The 19,482-nt window shown below is 37.2% G+C and overlaps 2 protein-coding genes across 18 annotated transcripts; one reads left to right on the top strand and one right to left on the bottom strand.

Moving 5' to 3' along the window:
• The first annotated feature begins 214 nt into the window (after window positions 1-214).
• Window positions 215-13,190, top strand: LOC114311888 (protein SIEVE ELEMENT OCCLUSION B-like). Its single transcript, XM_082901216.1, has 8 exons — window positions 215-477; window positions 587-697; window positions 820-846; window positions 10,268-10,707; window positions 10,808-10,917; window positions 11,036-11,178; window positions 11,270-11,761; window positions 12,388-13,190. The coding sequence occupies exons 1-8, from the start codon at window positions 265-267 to the stop codon at window positions 13,036-13,038; spliced, it is 2,187 nt and encodes a 728-aa protein (XP_082757342.1). The 5' UTR covers window positions 215-264; the 3' UTR covers window positions 13,039-13,190.
• LOC114303447 (serine/threonine-protein kinase Nek3-like) lies at window positions 1,380-10,269 on the bottom strand. 17 transcript variants are annotated; one of them, XM_082901148.1, is made up of 12 exons: window positions 9,822-10,263; window positions 9,533-9,736; window positions 6,928-7,058; window positions 6,122-6,833; window positions 4,807-5,288; window positions 4,408-4,645; window positions 4,089-4,292; window positions 2,815-3,147; window positions 2,614-2,660; window positions 2,454-2,499; window positions 1,950-2,031; window positions 1,380-1,750 (listed from the first exon to the last, which is right to left on the bottom strand). In XM_082901148.1, the coding sequence occupies exons 8-12, from the start codon at window positions 2,839-2,841 to the stop codon at window positions 1,599-1,601; spliced, it is 354 nt and encodes a 117-aa protein (XP_082757274.1). In that variant the 5' UTR covers window positions 2,842-3,147; window positions 4,089-4,292; window positions 4,408-4,645; window positions 4,807-5,288; window positions 6,122-6,833; window positions 6,928-7,058; window positions 9,533-9,736; window positions 9,822-10,263; the 3' UTR covers window positions 1,380-1,598. The 17 variants fall into 17 exon arrangements, 7 of the variants coding, with proteins under 7 accessions (XP_082757274.1, XP_082757273.1, XP_082757263.1 ...); XM_082901147.1 differs by having other exon boundaries at window positions 4,408-4,623; XM_082901137.1 differs by having other exon boundaries at window positions 4,408-5,288.
• Window positions 13,191-19,482: the final 6,292 nt, after the last annotated feature.

The following is a 19,482-nucleotide window of genomic DNA, read 5'->3' as shown; positions in this document are numbered from 1 at the left end:
GGCACTTCGATGACACATCGGCCACGTGTTGTCATTCCAAAAAAATATGTCCCCACAGCAGACATGAACTTCACGTTGGGGAATTTTAATTTCATTGGTAGCAAGCAAGGAAGTTGATTCAGCATCTGCTTTTCTTTTTGTTTTTTGTTCCATTTCTCATAGCTATATAAAGGGCAAGGCAGATTGCAAGAAGAACACACAACACAAGCCTTCCTATTTCTCTCCTCTCTCTTAAGAGTTTTTGCATTGTATTGCTTTGAAAACATGGCCGCGAGCAAGGTGACACCAGGTTCCATGACGCAACTGATCAAAGGCGACCGAAGCATGCTCATGATGTCCGATGACAATGTTATGATGAAGCAAATTCAGGGTACCCATAACCCAGATGGCCGCGAAATCGACGTCAAACTCATTCTCCATATCGTCGCGGACATCCTCAGCCGCGCCACCATGCCAGCCGAAACCAGCATTGTCCTGGTATAACCAATTCTACCTTATAATCATCCTCGATCCTGTCCCCAAATCATTCTGTTTTCTAAGTTTTTTTGTTGATAAAATTAATTTAGTTGCGATTTGAATACTGTAGGGCATGGGAGTCCAAGGACACATGGAGCATTTCGAGGAGAAAGGCCAACAAGGTGGTGTCATTAACATGCTTGAGGCACTGTCCCTCACAATTCGTCAACTTTCCAGCGAGGTTATTACTTTAAGCACATACATAACTACTATATTTTGTAACACATTTTATCCAATTCATTGCATCTATTGATTTTTATTTTTTAATAATTTTAAAAATCTAATTATAATTTACATTATCAGCTAGCATACAAGTGTCAAATTGGCACTGTTGGAAATTAGGCTTTTAGCGGCGTTTAAAAAACGCCGCTATAGGTATCAAAAACGTCACCAATTCTTTTTGTGACGTTTAGTACCAAACGCCGACGACGCGGCCGTCGCTATAACTTTATGGCGTTTGGAAAACGTCGCTATATTACTATAGGCGGCGTTTTTAAAAACGCCGCCAAATGCCCTGCCCTGACAATACTGTGACGTCAGTATGATTTTAGCGACGTTTTTAAAACGCCTTCATAGGTTTTTTTAATTTTAAAAATTCCAACCATTATAGTGGCATTTGAAAAACGCCGTCTTATCTTTCTTTTTTTTTTTGGTTTGAAAATTGTGCTAATTTTATGTGATTGAACTAAAAGAACACCAATAATAAAACTAAATAACACTAATATAAAATAATAACTCCCATTATATATCAAATATAGTATTAATTCACTTTCCCATTCAATTTAATATAGCATTAATTTTTCCACAAAATAACATATTCAAAAATTGAATTCACAATTCTCAATCAAAAAATTACTACCTTATATACAAAGCCACAAAAGTTAAATCCAATTGAAACATAAAACCAATAAGTACCTTGAAAATGTCTTGGCTTCGAATTTTGGAAGATACATTACAGGGATTTAAAATTATTAGAGAAACTTACTAGAAAAGGCTTATGCCGATGACTATGAATGGCAATATATTAGCTAGAACAACCACAACTAGCTGAGTCCTAATTAATGAATTAGGAATCATTTAGATTATCTAAGGCAATGGCAAATCATTGGTATGCTTATATTAATGCTTCTCCTACGTAAAACATTTTCGGAAAGTGTAAAAAAAAGAATAAAGAACAGGAAATAAACTCGGCCGAAGTTCTGGGTTTTCTCCGCAGCATGCTTTTGATGAGGGCCTGATTGGAAAACAAAAATAGAGCAAGGATTAGATTAAGACACTAATTAAAGGCCACAATATACAAATAAGAACACAATTCCTCACGAGTAAAAATCTAAATTTTCATAGGCATCAAAAATATGCCAAGTTGCAACTTGCATTCATGATTGCATTATAACTTATATATGTATTTATGTGACATTTGTGTATACACTTACCCAAGGACCAAATGTCTGACTTAGAGCCATAAGGTATGTCAGCAAGAAGCTCAGGGCACATATAACTTGGAGTTCCTACAACCTGAGTTACGAAAAAGAAATCTTGAACAATAAAACTAATGCAAATGTTGAAACTTGAAAAATGAACCAGTTAACCACAAGACTTGCAGAGGATGCAAGATCATCTGATGTCAACATCTTAGCAAGTCCAAAATCACCTGCAACAGGATTAATCAATGGTGATTCAGCAAAATACTGACACCTCTCAAGACTATTAAAGAAAGAAAACAATTGAACAAGCTATAAGCAATTGAACAAGCTATTTACACAGCTTCTATAAACAATTTAACATCAATGTATCAGTGAACAAAGAAATTGTGAGCTGATACAAACTGAAAACTGCAGAGGTGGGAGGTAGAATGCAGTACAATCTAGATTGCGACAACAGGAAAGAAAACGAAACAATATAAATGTGATGCTAAGATACTAGAAATATAAAACAACCTCATCGGAAAAAAGAACACCATTTGCTTTCTTTATAGCTTCTGCCCTGTAAAAGACAAAGTAGCAAAAAAGATGACATCATATAGATTGCATGTAAAGTTTCAGCCCAAGTAAATGGATTAAGCCAAGTATTGCAGTTTTAGCCAGAAAAGTCACTCACATGTCTCCTCCTTCACAATAACCAATAATGATGCATACATAGCAGCCCTGAGAGCAATATCAGCATGACAGGAAGAAAGGAACAAAAACAAATAGAATAGACATTCAGGTAGCCTATTAGACCATCAAAAAACAAAGGATGAAAGAAAATACCAATGTCAATTGAACAACATCAATAATACGAGATATAACATCTACTGACCTTCTCTACCCAAGAAGCTTCGCACATTCAATTACATCCAAACATAGGAAAGTTTTGACCAAATCTAACTCTAGGACTTCATCAAAACCAGTCCCCAAAAGCTCATATAACATAGGAAAGTTCAACTTTGGGCCTACACTGGTCTGACCAGAATTGTCGCCCAATACTTCAATAATTGCAGTAAAAGAATGATAAAACGTATTCCTATACCTGTAGAAACAAAGGAAGCCGGACTACGGGTTTGTTCCCTTGATTCTGATGTGTTGTTATCAAGAATATAAGGAAGTTCTAGAAACTGCAAGAAAGCTTCTGTTTGAGGGTTCCTACTATATCCTGCAAGATAGCAAAAATGAATTATAACATATATTTTCCTAAGCATTTGATTCTTACACTGAAAGTAGTATGATACCAGTTAAAACATAATGACTCTGAATATCCACAGCATTGTTTCTCAAGCTACCATGGTAGTAAGATTCCGGTAAGATATTATGCAAGGTGAAAAAAAACAAATATCAAACAATACAAGATATTTTGAATTCATTTAGATACAACATCTGCAGACACAACACCAATTTCGTAGAAATAATTTCAAAAGCAAAATTTAAATGTAAATCTATAAGCACTCTGATTTGTGGAATTATAGACTGAGCAGTTAACCATAAAAACCATCACTTAATAGAGCATAGCAAGATGAGATGGCATGTTAGATTTTCTTAATCGGTGTAGTAAGTGCATGACCATGGTTCGATCCCAAGTTGCTGACAAGCTTGCAGAGACTTTAAACCACCTTTAACAAGATTTTCTTTATAAGTAACTTAGGAAGCTATTTATGTCAAGTAAAATAGAGCAAATAGTCCTAATATATTCAGGTAAGAAATGAGCAACTAAAATGAGTGGGAGCCATGAGAGTGAAAGTTCAAAGTCAGTATCAACAGCCAAAAATCAGGATGAACTCTGCCAAAAACCTTCATAATTTTTTCCACCTACATCATACTCGGAGCAATATTCTGTACAAACCTCGTAAGGTTTTAAATGCTAATGAGATTTCAAAAATTTTGTCATTCCATTTCAAATGGAGTAATAGATCCAAAACCATGCATGGTGGCAAATGTTTGATTGATTATAATCATTATCAATTCAACACAGGAAGTCCCAAAATTTGTAATAAAATTCTAAGGAGCATTCAGAATTTTGGTAAGATCAATTCAATTGTAACTGGAACTAGATTCCAAATTTATTTGGCAGATGAATGCTGGAGAGACAAAAGTTCTAACCTTCCCAAGGTTGTCAATAGAAGGAGAGAAGCGGAGAGCATAATGAATGAGTTAATCAAAGTTCATGCAGTTCAGAGAAGCATGACATTCTGTTCCCAATCTCCCAGATACAGATTGATAAGATTGCAAATAGAAACAATTGGTGGAAATGGATCCCTTTAGTTAACCCGAAGTAATTGGGACAAAGACTTTTGTTGAGTTTAGCTGCATTCCAAAGTTGAAAATATATGTGCAAATAACATTTAAGAAAATGAATTAAGTTACGCATGACACACAATGTGAAATATATAATTACGTAACCAAAAATAACTAATCATACCATTCCAACCAAACGGAGCAGGCTCTTTTTAACCCCTATGGACTAGCATATATATGCCTTAGTCATATCCAAACCATTCGAATCCAAAAGCTTGCCAATTTTTTTCTTCCTCTCCTCAATCCATTTTTGTTTAGAAACACCCTTAGACTCTGGCGGAGCTTCCATTCTCTTCTTCTCTGCCACCATGGCAGTTTGATTGGCTTTTCTAGCCTCATTCTGCATGCAGAGAACCATAGACCTATATGGGATTAGGAAAATGATAATGAACAAAAGATCGCTTCATACTATGCTCATATATATAACAGAGGTTTTATGCTGAATGCAAATTCAGGTGTCATGTCCATAGGAACTGCCACTGCCACAGGAAGGAGGCCAAGATCAAGGAGTCGAAGGTTTTACATGGGAAGGAATTGGATTTCCACTCAGCTTCTTGTTGTCAATATCAATCATATATATGTTGCTCACTATTTGGTCCCAACAAAACTGCCAAATTGCCTCAGCTTCCGTCAAGGGAGAATATCAATTAATAAAACTATTCTGATATTACAGCAGAGAAGGAATGATAAAATAAATAAATAAATAAGGAAAAAAGAAGAAAAGATTAACAAGTAGTGCGGTTTTCATTCTTGGTAGAAGAATCAACATGGCTGTATAAAGAAACAATAGCCTCTCTTTCTTACAAAGGGATCCCATCCCAAGTCTCAGCCAAATCAAACTGTTGTCGTAGAAAAATTCTTAAATTTGAGAGCAGAGGACCCGCAGCAAAGAATATATATATCTGAAGATGCAACAAGTAACTTGTTTTTCTGGTTAAGCAGCGTCAAAGAATTATACAAACACAGCTTCTATTCTCATGTTTGTTGTTGGTGTCTCTTGTATCACTGTTGACAAAATGAAGCCAAAAAAGGCTTGGAGATTTCTACTAACAAACTTCACCACCATTATTCAATACCCTTGTCATGCTTCTTTCTTTCATCAGTCAAAATATTCTTCTTCAGCTGTAAATATTTTCTATTTTTGCTTCTTTTGTTTAGGACTAGTTTTGAAGAGATTCAAATTTCTAACTAATGCTCCAACAACCTCTATGGTAAAGTGTTTACTCAGTATTACTGCTAGAAGAACTCACTCCACTTGACCAATCATATTACCCCATTTTCAATTGCATAATTTCCATAAATAACTCATTAATTTGTTTTCTATGTATGGCTACCAAGCTATCTCAGATGTATTACAATTTCCCACTCAGTAATATCCAACACATGAAATCCGAGATTTCAAATTAAGCAAGCATCTTCACAGTAGGATTTCTATCCCACTTTGCCGGCATGTGTTTCTGCTGGGTTCTCTAGCATTTGACATTTACAAATTAGCTAGCTCTCTCTCTCTCTCTCTCTTGCAGGCAATGTGAGTTGTCTTATAATTTAATTCATTATCTTTCCTTTTTCCCAATTTCTGGATGTCAATTCTTATGTATCTTTCCTAATGAATCTTTCTTCTTCTTTTTCAATTTGCCTACATCCTACCTATATATTGCAACTGAAGACAGACAATTATAAGGTGAGATTAATTTATTGACTTAATCTAAAATCACTAACTCCATGGGCATGAGTCACAATTAGTGCAGAAATAAATCCCAATTGACCAAAAGAAGAATAAATACAAAGAAACAGAAATGTCAGAAACCAAATTGAGAGAGAGAGAGAGACCACCTCACCTGGATTCAAATTCTTTGATCTCAACAAGTTCTTTCCCCATATTGTCAATCCATTGTACTTCCTTCTTTTCAACCTCTTTGGGTTCGGCACACGGCTTCCTGATACAGCTTTTGAGAGGATTCTCAGCTTGTTGTTGTTGTTGATGATTCCCATCTGATTCTGAACTGGCTTCCTTAACCTCAGTGGCCTCACCACCACCACCAGATAGATGACGAGAGGTGGTATCATGATGAGTAACAACAGACACAAGTGTTGAAGTAACATGTGGAAGTGGGGTGTTTTCCAATTTCAATGGCCCAGGAGGAGTGTACAGATGAGCAGCAGCAGGGGAGGGTTTGCAAAAGCAAATGAATGGAGGACAGTGGATATTGCACAACAATGGAGCTTCGAAACCGCTTCAATGGAGCTTCAATGGAGCTTCGAAATCGCTTCAATGGAGCTTCGAAATCGCGTCTTCGACTCCATGAAGATAACATGCAAACACTAGCTCATATTAGATATAGCAGAAGCCAAGTTCAAACACACTAATAACACAAATAAAAACACTTATGCATGCCTTCGACTCCATGAAGATTGTATTCATCCTGGGATAGCATGATTCCACCTGATGGAGAATGTATGAGCATGGAAGTGTCATCCCATGGAGAATATACAGGTGTAACGGAATTCAACAAGGAAGGATAACCATGAAAGCTTGTAATGGTGCTAAAACTGCCAATTTTTAAAAGAAATAGCATGTCAGAATGACCAAAATTCAAACAAAATCCTCTGCCATATGTACTTTCATTGTCATCACAGGCCAAACCATTTTTTGGTTCCTTTCGAGGTGGTGGCACATGTGCTATAGTATCATTTTTTGGACCTTCAAAAGTATTTTGGGCACGACTTCGGGTCTGCTAATGGAATTATTTAGCCAAGATATATAAAGAGCCTGCACTGATAAATTGCATAAATGAACATTCTTCAGATGTTTGGAATTGAAAATATCCAAAAGCTAATAACAGATGTTAGGCAACAAAAAGAACAATGGTTACACAGAACAATGACAGAAAAAAAAAAAAAAAGACAGGGAGAAGAACAATAACATCCAACCACAAAAGAGTAGAAGAAAGAAAGTAATGAAGTTCCTCATCGAGGATAATTAAGTTTTAGGGACTGATAAGTTCTGAAAATCAAATGATTTAAAAGCAGTTTCAGATCATTTGGTCACGCTGATTCTTGGACTGAAGCTTCCCACTTAAGAACTAATCAGTTGATGGACAGAAAAACTTTAAATGTGGGGGAAATATCAGATAAATGGGAATTGGAGAAAGTAATTGCAAATCAGTTTGCACTAGGCATGTCTCACTTGCACTCTTTTGCATTCCACATATCAATTACTTTCCCCATTTCCCATTTCTTCGATATTTACTCTTAAATGTGTCTTATCTATACCACTGTAATTAGAATGCTAAAGCCACCCCCAACCAAACAACACAGCATGGTGGCAACTATTTACTTTATTGCCCGGACTGTCCAGTAGACCCATGCAACAATAAGCTACCACAACTTGCACCATGCTAAGGTACCATTGTCTAACCCTATACCGGGACAGGCCATAACTGGTTGCCTAATACCTACATAAGCTATCAATAATCCAGAACGGCAAGGAAACACCTAAACTGTACCAGAGGCAACACACAAGCATAGACTAAAAGTTACTGAGTAAACCTCATTCAAAGAGAAAAACTAAATTACTAATGTGAGTTGTTCTATTGCACGACATAAAAGCACTTACACATGCAGCCTATTCAAAGTTGTTAAGGACATAAATAAATAATACAGTAAGGTCTGTAAAGATAAACAAGTGCAAAGTACCAAACACAAATAAATAAACAAAGAAAATGCACTAATTGTGGCATGAGGCAATAGATGAAGTATAATAGAGAAACCGCAATCACCGACTGTCTAGCTTGAATGGAAAGCTGTCAATATTGGCAAAGCTCATGCATAGGAATAAGAAATACAGGGTAAAGATAAAGATAGTCAATGAAGCTTAGTTCCATTAATATAGAGGATGCCAACATGTGAGTCGATAAAGATTAGAAGGAAAAAAAAATCAAATTAACGCAAGGATGATGCGAACTAAATGTGCAATATATTGAGTCGACCAATTACCTAAAAGCAAAAAGAAAAAAAAAAAAAAACAAAGAAGAAGAAAGAAACAGATAAAAAAAAAAAACCCCAGAACATTTCAAAGAGAGTCATGAGCTTCATTAATACTCAATCAGATCCCAACAATTTTTACATTAACCGGATACTCAACAAATTCATATAATGACATCTTCAATTTAAAAATAAGAAAGTCCTTATAGACTTCACAACATGATGATATAAGCACCGAAATCACTGTCTTTGAACCAACAAAATCTTCAATTTTTTTCCAGTCACGGTCAAACCTGAATAACCCAAACGATATGTCAAATAATTGAATTCAAAACATAATTTATGCAGTAAAGGTTCTAATAGCCCAAGAAAAACAAAGGACATATAGGTCATGTTTCTTTCAAGTTCCCACAAATTATAAAACAGCAACAATTCACCCCATTATAATCGTAACAACAATGGCCAAAGCAAAGGAGAAATTGGAAGTGAACCTTGCACTACAATGGTTCCCAACAGAACTAATCAACCCAATGGATGCCTCATGTACCAATTAGTTCAAATAATAGTGCACCAGACTTTGTGAGTTGTGTGACAATCAACTTTTAATTTATTCAAAGCCGCAAACACTTTGAAGGCGACATTTTATTCAATTTCTACTGATCTAATAAAATTTATCTCTGATTCAAAACTATGAATGATATGAATGCAACATTTTATTCAATTTCCAATGACCCAATAAAAATTCATTATTTAGCCAAGACATCCAATCCAAATTTACTGAACAACCTGTACCAAATTCACAAAATTGATGTTCAAACAATCCAAATTAGAGTGGTCAAGACTAAAATCATCTACACCACTCGCCATTTAATCCCTCTCAATGTACAAACAACCAAACAGAACAACTAAATTATGAAATCAACCAAAAGAAACACATATATATACTAATATATAAAGGCAGCAATCCAATTTGATGTAGACCTCATTTTGAAGCTATGTCATGCTAAAAATGAATCCATATTAATTACTTTGGAAAAATTAACATCATCCTGAAAACTACACCCACCCCACCCATAAATCTCTAATGTCTCATATAACTCCTTCCAATTACACTGTCCAAAAAAATAAAAATAAACAACTCCTTTCAGTTATAACTTCATCAATCCAAACTGATGCTAATTTAGGGTAATAAAAAAACAGAGATTAAAATTCAACATGCTAATTTAGGAAAAAAAAACAAGCGAATCTGAAGCGATGGTGCTCACCTTGGTAGATGATGGTGCTCACTTTCCTCACTGAACGAATCTGAGATTGAATCACCGAGCTTTGAAATCGAGAGAGAACTTCGAAATCGCCGAACGAATCTGAGATTGAATCACCGAGCTGAAGAAGGTTGAACTTCGAAATTACGTTCAATCAATCAATAGATCTTCAATCGATCGATCTGATCTAGATAAAACCTAGCAAACCTGAATCGAATGATTCCATCAGTAAGTATCATCTTCAATCGAGCTTGACTGTGAGAAGATAGAGATAAGACTGATCAACACATACCATGAAGAAAGACCTGCGAACTCGAACATGAACTAGAGGTAGAGATAAGACTGATCTGCGAATCGAGAGAAACGAAAGGGTTTGAAGCAAGAGAGAGTGATTTAAGCTTCGATGGATCTGAATCAGGTTTTGTTCAGATCGGGGCTTCGATCTGAATCTTATTTGATTTAAGTTTCGATGGAGCTTCGATGGAGAGGGTTGAGAGAGAGAGATCTGTGCGCATGTGTTAAGGGTTGAGAGCTCTGATTCAAAATAAGGTTTTCACAGAAAGGGGCGCGTGTGGGTCACCACATTCGGAGGCGTTTTTAAACGCCTCCCATTATAAAACGGTGTCGTTTTGTTTAATAGAATACGCAGCGTTTTTAAAACGCCGTTAAATACTAATAACTGTGACGTTTACAGAAACGTCGTTAAAAAAACGCCACCAAATCGCCCTTTTCCTGTAGTGTGGCATGGACGGCCATCAAATAACAATCTCTCTGTTCACCGTGCTATCAAACTATTCATGGGATGCCAAGCTGGTGCTAGCACTAGCAGCTTACGCTTCGTACTACGGAGCATTCCGGCTCCTGGCTCAGATGTACACATCAAACCAACTCGCAAAATCAATGGCACTCCTGAGGCGATTACAGGTCACTGTGGAACACTCTGGCCCAGTGAAATCCCGGTTTGATGCAATTAACACTCTGATCACGGCCATGTTGGATTTGACCAGGTGCATTGTGGCATTGAAGGATCTACCCTCTTCATATGTCACGCAGGAGGTGCCTGCCTTGTCCGCGGCCATAGCCACTATCCCAACTGCTGTCTACTGGACTGTTAGAGGCATCGTCGCTTGCGCTACCCAGATCACTAGCCTCACTAGCCTCACTAGCATGGGCTATGAGTACGTTTAATGATTTGTTACAATGTTAACTCATTTAAGTATCAAATCTTTATGTATGAATATCTAGTTTTCCAGATAATAATATGAAATATGTTTGCAGATTCATAACTTTTGCTGCAGAGGCATGGGAGCTATCGAGCTTGGCTCACAAGATCAACAGCATACATGACCATCTTAAGAAGCAACTCAAACTCTGCTACCAACTCGCAGGTCATTAAGCACTAACCATTTCAAAAAAGTTTAAATCTACACTATCCATTTCACCTTGGCTATAAAAATTCATGATTCATAACGATTGTAAACTAAACGTCACGATTGTTTGATGCAGAGGAGAAAAGGAACCTTGAAGCTTATGAGTCACTGGTGCGTCTAATGGAAATGATACACTTAGACAACATGAAAGTTCTCAGGGCGCTGATTTATGCCAAGGATGATCTGCTGCCGCTCTTTGATGGTTCTGCTAAGAGAACGGTACGTTGTAACATCGGCTGTAACGGTTATGAACATTTGTAGCTATTATTGCATGTTTATTAATTTCTTTCATCTCCATGGCCAAAAACAGGTCAATCTGGAAGTTCTGAGGAGAAAGAATGTTTTACTGTTGATATCAGGCCTCGACTTCTCTATGGATGAGCTTTCAATTCTGGAACAGATTTATAACGATTCTCGTCATCAAGGAACAAGGTTGGATAATCTGTATGAGATGGTGTGGATCCCAGTTGTGGATCGGTCGGTGCAATGGACTGACCCGATGCAAAAGCAGTTTGAGAGCTTGCAATCCACTATGCCATGGTACACGGTGCACCACCCTTCGTTGATTGATCGAGTGGTGATTAGGTTCATAAGGGAGAAGTGGCACTTCAGGAACAAGGCAATCCTAGTGGCGCTGGACCCACAAGGTAAGGTTATGAGCCCCAATGCCATCCACATGATGTGGATATGGGGAAGCAATGCATTCCCTTTTACTAGCGCGAGAGAGGAAGCTCTTTGGAGGGAAGAGACTTGGAAGATTGAGTTGCTCGTGAATGGTATTAACCAAACAATTCTCAATTGGGTAAACTTCATCTTTCTATATCTTAATAATCATTGTCACACAAAAATGATGAGGCAGTAATATTTTTTTATAATTAAATGTAATTTAAATAAATATTTTATTTTAAAATGATAGGTCATCCCAAGTAATAACATCATTCAATATGCAAATTTTATATATTTTACGACTCATAAATTAAACATACATATATATAATTTCTTTACATAGTGGTTGTAAATTAAACATACATATATATAATTTCTTCACATAGTAGTTGTATTATAATAATGAAATTGGTATTATAATAATGAAATTGATATTACTACACACATATTAGAATTTGGCTTGATTTTGACTTTATTAGTAAGGAAAATGATTGGTGGCCCTAAAAAATTTGCCCCTAATGCCCCTAATTTCTATTTTTAGAAACTGTTTTCTTTTTTTCTTTCTTTTTTCCTTTTTTTTTTTTTTTTTTTACCTAAAGTGGAAATTTCGGGGCATTCGAGCCCCGAAATTCGGGCCCTCAAGCAGCGCCGTATTAGTAATGCCCCAACTTCATGATTTTTTTACTATTTATCGACTCTTACATATCGAAATTTTAGACTTTCAATTGATATTCATCAATACATCGATGTCTTTTATTATAGGTTAGAGATGGAAAATACATATTCTTGTATGGAGGGGATGACCTTGAGTGGATACGAAGATTCACAACCAGAGCAACAGCGGTTGCACGTGACGCGCGCATCCCTCTGGAGATGGTCTATGTGGGAAAGAGTAGCAAAAGGGAACAAGTTAGGAGAGTAATTCAAACCATCAACAACGATAAAATGGGGATTGCCTGGCAAGAGCCTATGATATGGTTCTTCTGGACTCGGCTAGAGAGCATGCTCTTCTCCAAGATTCAACTTGGCAGGGTTGACGATTACGACCCCATGATGCAAGAAATCAAGAAACTACTTAGCTACGACAAGAGTGGAGGATGGGCCGTGCTTTGCAGAGGATCAGAAGTAGTGGTTAATGGGCACGGGACCACGGTGTTGCCTACCTTGGTGGAGTACGAGGACATATGGAAAATAAATGTGCCCACCAATGGGTTCGATAAATCGTTTAAGGATCACCATGACAAGCTTCACGGGATTACGCACCCGTGTTGTCGATTTGAGTTCCCGAGCGTGGCAGGAAGGATCCCGGAGAGCATGAAATGCCCGGAGTGTCTCCGTGTCATGGAGAAGCACATCACCTTCATATGCTGCCATGATGAGAGTGCTACCACCAACACCAACGTACTCTACTGAAATAAGAATCAACCATGTTGAATAATGATGCTATGAATAATGCTTTGTGTGTATTATATATCTACTTTTTGTTTTTTCTTCTTTCTTGTGTAATAAGATTTAAGTGTCAAATGTAATTGTCAAGGTCACTCATGTGGGTGGGCCTTGATATAATCGGTTGTCTAATGTTGTTAAATAAGAGATACTTCCATGTTTTATGGTATAATATTAATGATAACATATGTATTATTTCGTTTACATTTCTTCACTTAAAATTGCTCATGATAGTATTTTCTTTTTTAATCATTCTTTCACTAATCAAAAGAGAATTTTTTGTCACCTTGTTATACATATCACTTTCAATGTACTACCTCATATATTAGCATATCATTTGATATTAACATGAGTGGTGGGACTCATTGAATCAATAATTGTTTAACACGTGAGGTGATACATTAAAAATGGTATAAAAAGATGATAATTATAACATTATTGTTGCAATTATACGTGCTATATACCTTTTTTATCAACTCTGTGTGTGGAGGGGATAAGAAGGGTTTATATTTCAACAAATGGTTAAAAGTTCATTAACTTATGATTTGAAGATGGGGGAATAGATTTTAGGGATTTATGAGTTTCTCATAATAGTTTTATGAAGGAATTACTTATCAATTGGACAAACTAAAAAATAGAAAAAACAAAAAAAAAAACAAATCCAAATATGCTCACTTGCACCATCTATAGTTTTTCAGTTGCACCTCATTATAGAATCACTTGTACTCTCAGGATTCGTTTGAGAAGTGGGTTGGCTTTTTGATTTTTTGACTTTTTGGCTATTTTAGCCTGGGGCTAAAAAACCTTGTTTGAGAAAGACTTTTTGGTTTTTTTGACTTTTTGTGAGAGAAAGAATGTAATGATTATGAGTTTGATGTGATGTTTTGTCTTATTGGGCTAAAAAGCTTCTTTTTTTTTTTGGGAACTGACCCAAAGGTCCAAGCCCAACATATCATACCCCATTTAGGCCCAAAACAAATTTAATAATCCATTAAGTCCTCAAATTATTAATAAGACGAAAACACCCACAATATATCGTCCAATTTACACGCGCGCAACCATCACCCACGATCATCTCAGTTTGATCAGTACACTGTTACATCTCCGCCGCTCGAAATTGAATTCTCAGTCCTCCATCTTTCCTCCGTTCGACTCCATTCCCTCTGAAACCCTACCCTAACCACAAAACGAAACCGTTCATCTTCATCACCCACGATCATCTCAGTCTGATCAGTACACTGTTACATCTCTGCCGCTCGAAATCACATTCTTAGTCCTCCATCTCTCCTCCGTTCGACTCCATTCCCTCTAAACCCTACCCTAACCACAAAACGAAACCGTTCATCTTCAAACACAACACCAAGCCGTTCATATTCTCCGATCGGCGACTCTCAACAACACGAAGAACCATCACCACTCTGAAGAAATTTCATAGTTCCTGACTTCCGATTCACAGAAATGGGGAAAAAAAGTAACATCTCTCTTCACTTATTCATTATTTTTCATTCAAATTTGTACATTATTCTTTCATATTTCATATATACACATTTTACATACTTCAAAATGTATAAACCCTCTTTTATATATAATCCCCTGTTTTAAAACATTCTAGTCCGTTGTTTTTAAACATTCTAATCCACTGTTTTTACACATAAATCCTTATTTTTACACATTCAACACCTTATTCTTATTCTTGTTGTTCAATATTGGCTTTTCTTATTGTTATTGTTGAATACTTAATCTTCTCATTGTTATTGTTGCTGTTTACAAAATACAATGGGCTGTTCTTATTGTTGATACTGTTTATAAAAATTGTAACATCATACAGTTTCATTTCATCACTCTACAAGTAACATATCTAAATTTATTCAAACTGCAAATGAAACTGTAAAATTACACAGTTTAATCACTACTCAAAACAAATAGGTAACTTATTATAAAATGCAAATCAAACTGTCAAATTATACAGTTTCGTAACTGTTGTCAACAAATACATATAATGTAACGCCCTCAAAATAATAACATTAAACCCATTAAATAAGACATGCATTGATATTCAAAAGTCCCACATTCTTTCATTTATCAGAGTTTCATTACAATAAGTATTACATGTTAATAACAAAAGCAAATGCCCTAAGGGCTTACAGCTTTCCAAGTTAACACTTGGTTACAACAAAAGAGTACTAACTCATACACATTAAGCCCTTGGCTTGAATTTACATGTAATACATCAAAAAGTAAAACGACAATAGTATGTCCGCCTCTAGCCTCCCAAGCTATGTCCTTGGAGGTGGCATGCTACCTGTACCTGAAAATGATATTCCCATATAGGGTGAGCCACAGCCCAGTAGAAATATACTAAACTAACCATGAACAATGACTAAAAGATTAGCAATTGATAGATGGCCAACACTGATACATTCACATAAATCACATATTTATGTCACACGACTTATGAGTCCAAGTTACCTTTCATTTTCCCTTTTTCAACGGATAGGCATATAAGCACTAACCACATTCTCAACAGATATGTATAACAACAATATCCACATTCTCAGATAAGCAAATAAGCTATATCCACATTCTACAACAGATATGTATAACAACAATATCCACAGACAAGCATATAAGCTATATTCACACTTCACAAAGATAAGCATATGAGCTCTATCTTCAGTTCTCTAGACAAGCATAAGAGCTGTATCTACGGAGTTCATCCCCTATCTTCTCCCAACACTATCCGGTTTAGAGGTACATCCCCTATCTTCCCCTAAACCGTGGAGTACATCCCCCATCTCCTCCTCTACACATAACGTATACAAACACATTGGTTCTATATACAATCACTCAATACATGTAGTTAATGTATTCTATCAATCGTCAAATTCCATGACACATTCCATTGATTAGTTTTCGTTTGCCTAATCATCATGCATTGTCTACAACAATCACGACTATCCTCCACCGATAGCCCCAAGCAGTTATTTCTAAACAGAAAATAAATGCACAATGGATATTCAGTCAACATTTCATTTCCTCATTCCTCATAACTAATTATCCCAATTAATTAAACAATGTAATTAGGTCAATTCCCATAATTAACATTTCAACCCTTAGGTCCCATTTTCATCAATGATTTAACATTTATTCCATTTCTCTATGCCAAACATGCATCTAGGTTTATTATGAATAAAACCCGAACTTTTGTAAAATTACACAAAAGCCCCAAACTTCCACAAAATTACCAAACCAACCCCAACATCTCAAAATACCAAAATTTAAAGACAAAATCCATAGAGAGGAGTAGGATATCCCTACCTCGAAGTTTGAGCCAAAAAGGAGATGAAGACTCGGAGATCAACGTGCTCCAAATCCAAACTTTTTTCAGATTAAATCAAAGCTCTCAACGCCCTCTATCTTTTTAACAAAAGCCCTAGGCTAGATTCACACTCTAGGGAGATCAATTCTTAGAGAGAGTGTAAGTTTAGAGAGAGAGAGTCTCGGATCTAGGGTTTGAAAGAAAAAGAAAGTGAAAAAGTGATGTTCAAAAACGCTACTGTCCGCTGATATAAAACACGCTCGCTCGAGCGAAGCCTTTGTCGCTCGAGCTACCAGACACAGAAAACTCTCGCTCGAGCCAAGAAGTCCTCGCTCGAGCCAAAAACTCAAAAGTGCGCTCGAGCGAAAGAATGCTCGCTCGAGCCAACAACTCAAACCCTCAGGTCTGCAACCAGAAGCACGCTCGAGCGACAGACCTCTCGCTCGAGCGAAGAACAAACCAGACCGCTCGAGCCAAGAAAATCTCGCTCGAGCCAAGAAATACAACTCTCAGGTCCAGAACCAGACGCCATCGCTCGCTCGAGCGAAGCCACTCTGGCTTGACCCACCAGACACGAACTCAACTCTCGCTTGAGCAACTAACTCCTCGCTCGAGCGAAGGTCCAAAAATCTGGGCAGCAACACTAGGCTCCCAAACACAACCAACCTGAAACAAACCTGCCCAACACATCCTATAACTCAATATACCAGTAAAGAGGATACAAACAAGATAATAAACAACTACCAACATCCACGGACACATGTCCGGATCACTGTACAACAAGGGTAAACCCGGGATTGCTATATATAATTTCATATCAAACTGCATATAAAACTTCAAAATTATACAGTTTTGTCACTATATCACTCATACCCTGCTATCGCTTTCATTTTTTTCAGAAATAGCTGTTGGAATATATTGGAAGAAACAAACCCATATGTCCAAAAATCCAATCAGGGATTTAAGTATCTCCCCTTTTGAAAGTCCTTCTCCTGTATCCACTGAAATGCCACCAACATCTCTCCCTCCACCAAAAACCCAACCACCACAACCAAACACCACAGACCCCACCAAGAAACCCACAAAACAACCACACTATCTACAAGAAAAGCCCAAGAACTACACCATAGACCCCACCCACACAACAAACACCAACCACACCTCGAACCACAACAAAAACAACCAAAAGAAAGCCAACAAAAAAACAAGAAGCTCCTCTAACCAAAAAAAAGAAAGCTCCAAGAAAGCCAATCAACTCCTAAAACAAAAACCAATGCATCAAAAGGGAAAAAAGCAACAGTCCCTACAAAGAGAGTCCAACAATTTAATTACCGTTCCAACATCGGAACAGTAATCAAACTGTTGAAGGGGGTCAAATTCACAAATGCCCAACAGACAGAGCTGGAAAAAATCCCTTTTTGGCCCATTATAAATGCTCTCTCCTCAACACAACTGAAGGCCTCTTGGTACAGATGCTACAATTCCATTGTAGGAGGAATAACAACACTCTACAACAAAAGAAAAAGAGCATTTATACTTGGCAAAAAGGAAATGAAACTCAGAAATAGTGATGTCAAGCTCATTTTTGGTATCGACTGTGGAGAAGACAGCATCACCACCAAATCCTATGCAAGACCAAAGGATTTTGAGCTTCCATTTTACAAACGAAGATACAAATCAGTAAAGAGATTGGATGGGAAGTCTTTGACCAAAATGTTTTAACAAACAAAAAAAGGAAAATCAACCAATGACCATCAAGATCTTGCAAGGGTCATCACCCTTTACTTGTGCTTGAAACTTCTCATGCCTATAACAGGCCATACACTCAGTTGGAGTTTCCTCAACTATGTTGACAATCTCAACAACATCAAGAAGTACAATTGGGTTGAGGCCATAAAAGACACACTGATGAATTTAATGGCAAATGCAAACAACAACCCAAGGCATGTCACTGGATGCGTCATTTTACTCTTGGTAAACACATTACTCAACTACTTCACACAAAAATACCAGACATCCACGTATTTCTAACTATCTAACATATTTCAATTTTTTTTTTTTTTTGCAGTACTGGTACTGTGAGCACAGTAAACTCCTCCGACCATCCAACAAAGAAGGCTTCCCAAGGTTTATGAAATGGAACCTTAGCAAAATATACTCCAAGTGGAAACACATCAGCCTTGCTCACTTTGAAAAGTTATTCAAACTCTTCTATACTATCATAGCACAAATCTATTCAACACTCCTTTCACAGTTATTATAGTAAAAATCAAGTTATGGAACTATCAAATTCTTCAGTTTCAAATAACATATCGTAGACGTGCCTGAACGTCCCAGGCTTCGCGCGCGAGATGGCGCGAACATCCGGTTTGTTCATTAGCATACTACAGTTCGGACTCAAATGTCACGGTTTTGAATCTAATCCCGCAAAGTGCAATGCAAGACCGATAAATCACCAAAGAGCCCAAATCCGGCAAATCGTTTTAGAAAACTGATTTTTGTAAAGAAGTGTCAAACATGGACTGCTTTTTCAGATACAGAGTCGCCACCTAAATATTTTATTTTGAAAAAATTTAGGAAACCCTGACTCGTGTCTAAGGCCACGTGTCCGTCATCACCAAAGTTGCCTCAACTCGGGAACTTGGATACGAGAGGGGAAGGTCATGCAATGAACACCCCCGCTCGCCCGATCAAAGGATCGACCTTTACTAATATGATATCTTGTTTTCGAAAACACATGTGTTCTTATTCCGATTATTAGCTAGAATTACTATGTGATGCGCACAACACACAAGTATCGACGATCAACACAACTTTTGTAAAGGCCCAAAGTGAGAAAACAACTCCTACTAGATCAAATCTAAGAGAGAAGGGCCGGTTTTAGAGTGAGAAGCTCTGAAAATGGCTTTTTGGAAAAGTAAGAGAGAGAAAAGATCTTGAAAAAGTGATCCAAAAGTCGGATCTCGGATTTATATAAAAGTCGCCCCGCTCGAGCGTCAAACTCCCCGCTCGAGCGTCACTCACAGACTCCCGCTCGAGCGTCAACAATCCCGCTCGAGCGGCGGATACACACTGTAGACACCCCATTTTTG

This window comes from Camellia sinensis, chromosome 1 (assembly GCF_055761805.1).
Source record: "Camellia sinensis isolate YWXY chromosome 1, ASM5576180v1, whole genome shotgun sequence".
Taxonomy (NCBI): Eukaryota; Viridiplantae; Streptophyta; class Magnoliopsida; order Ericales; family Theaceae; genus Camellia; species Camellia sinensis.
The sequence above is the reverse complement of the archived record's forward strand: the minus strand, read 5'-3'. Positions and strand labels throughout refer to the sequence as shown.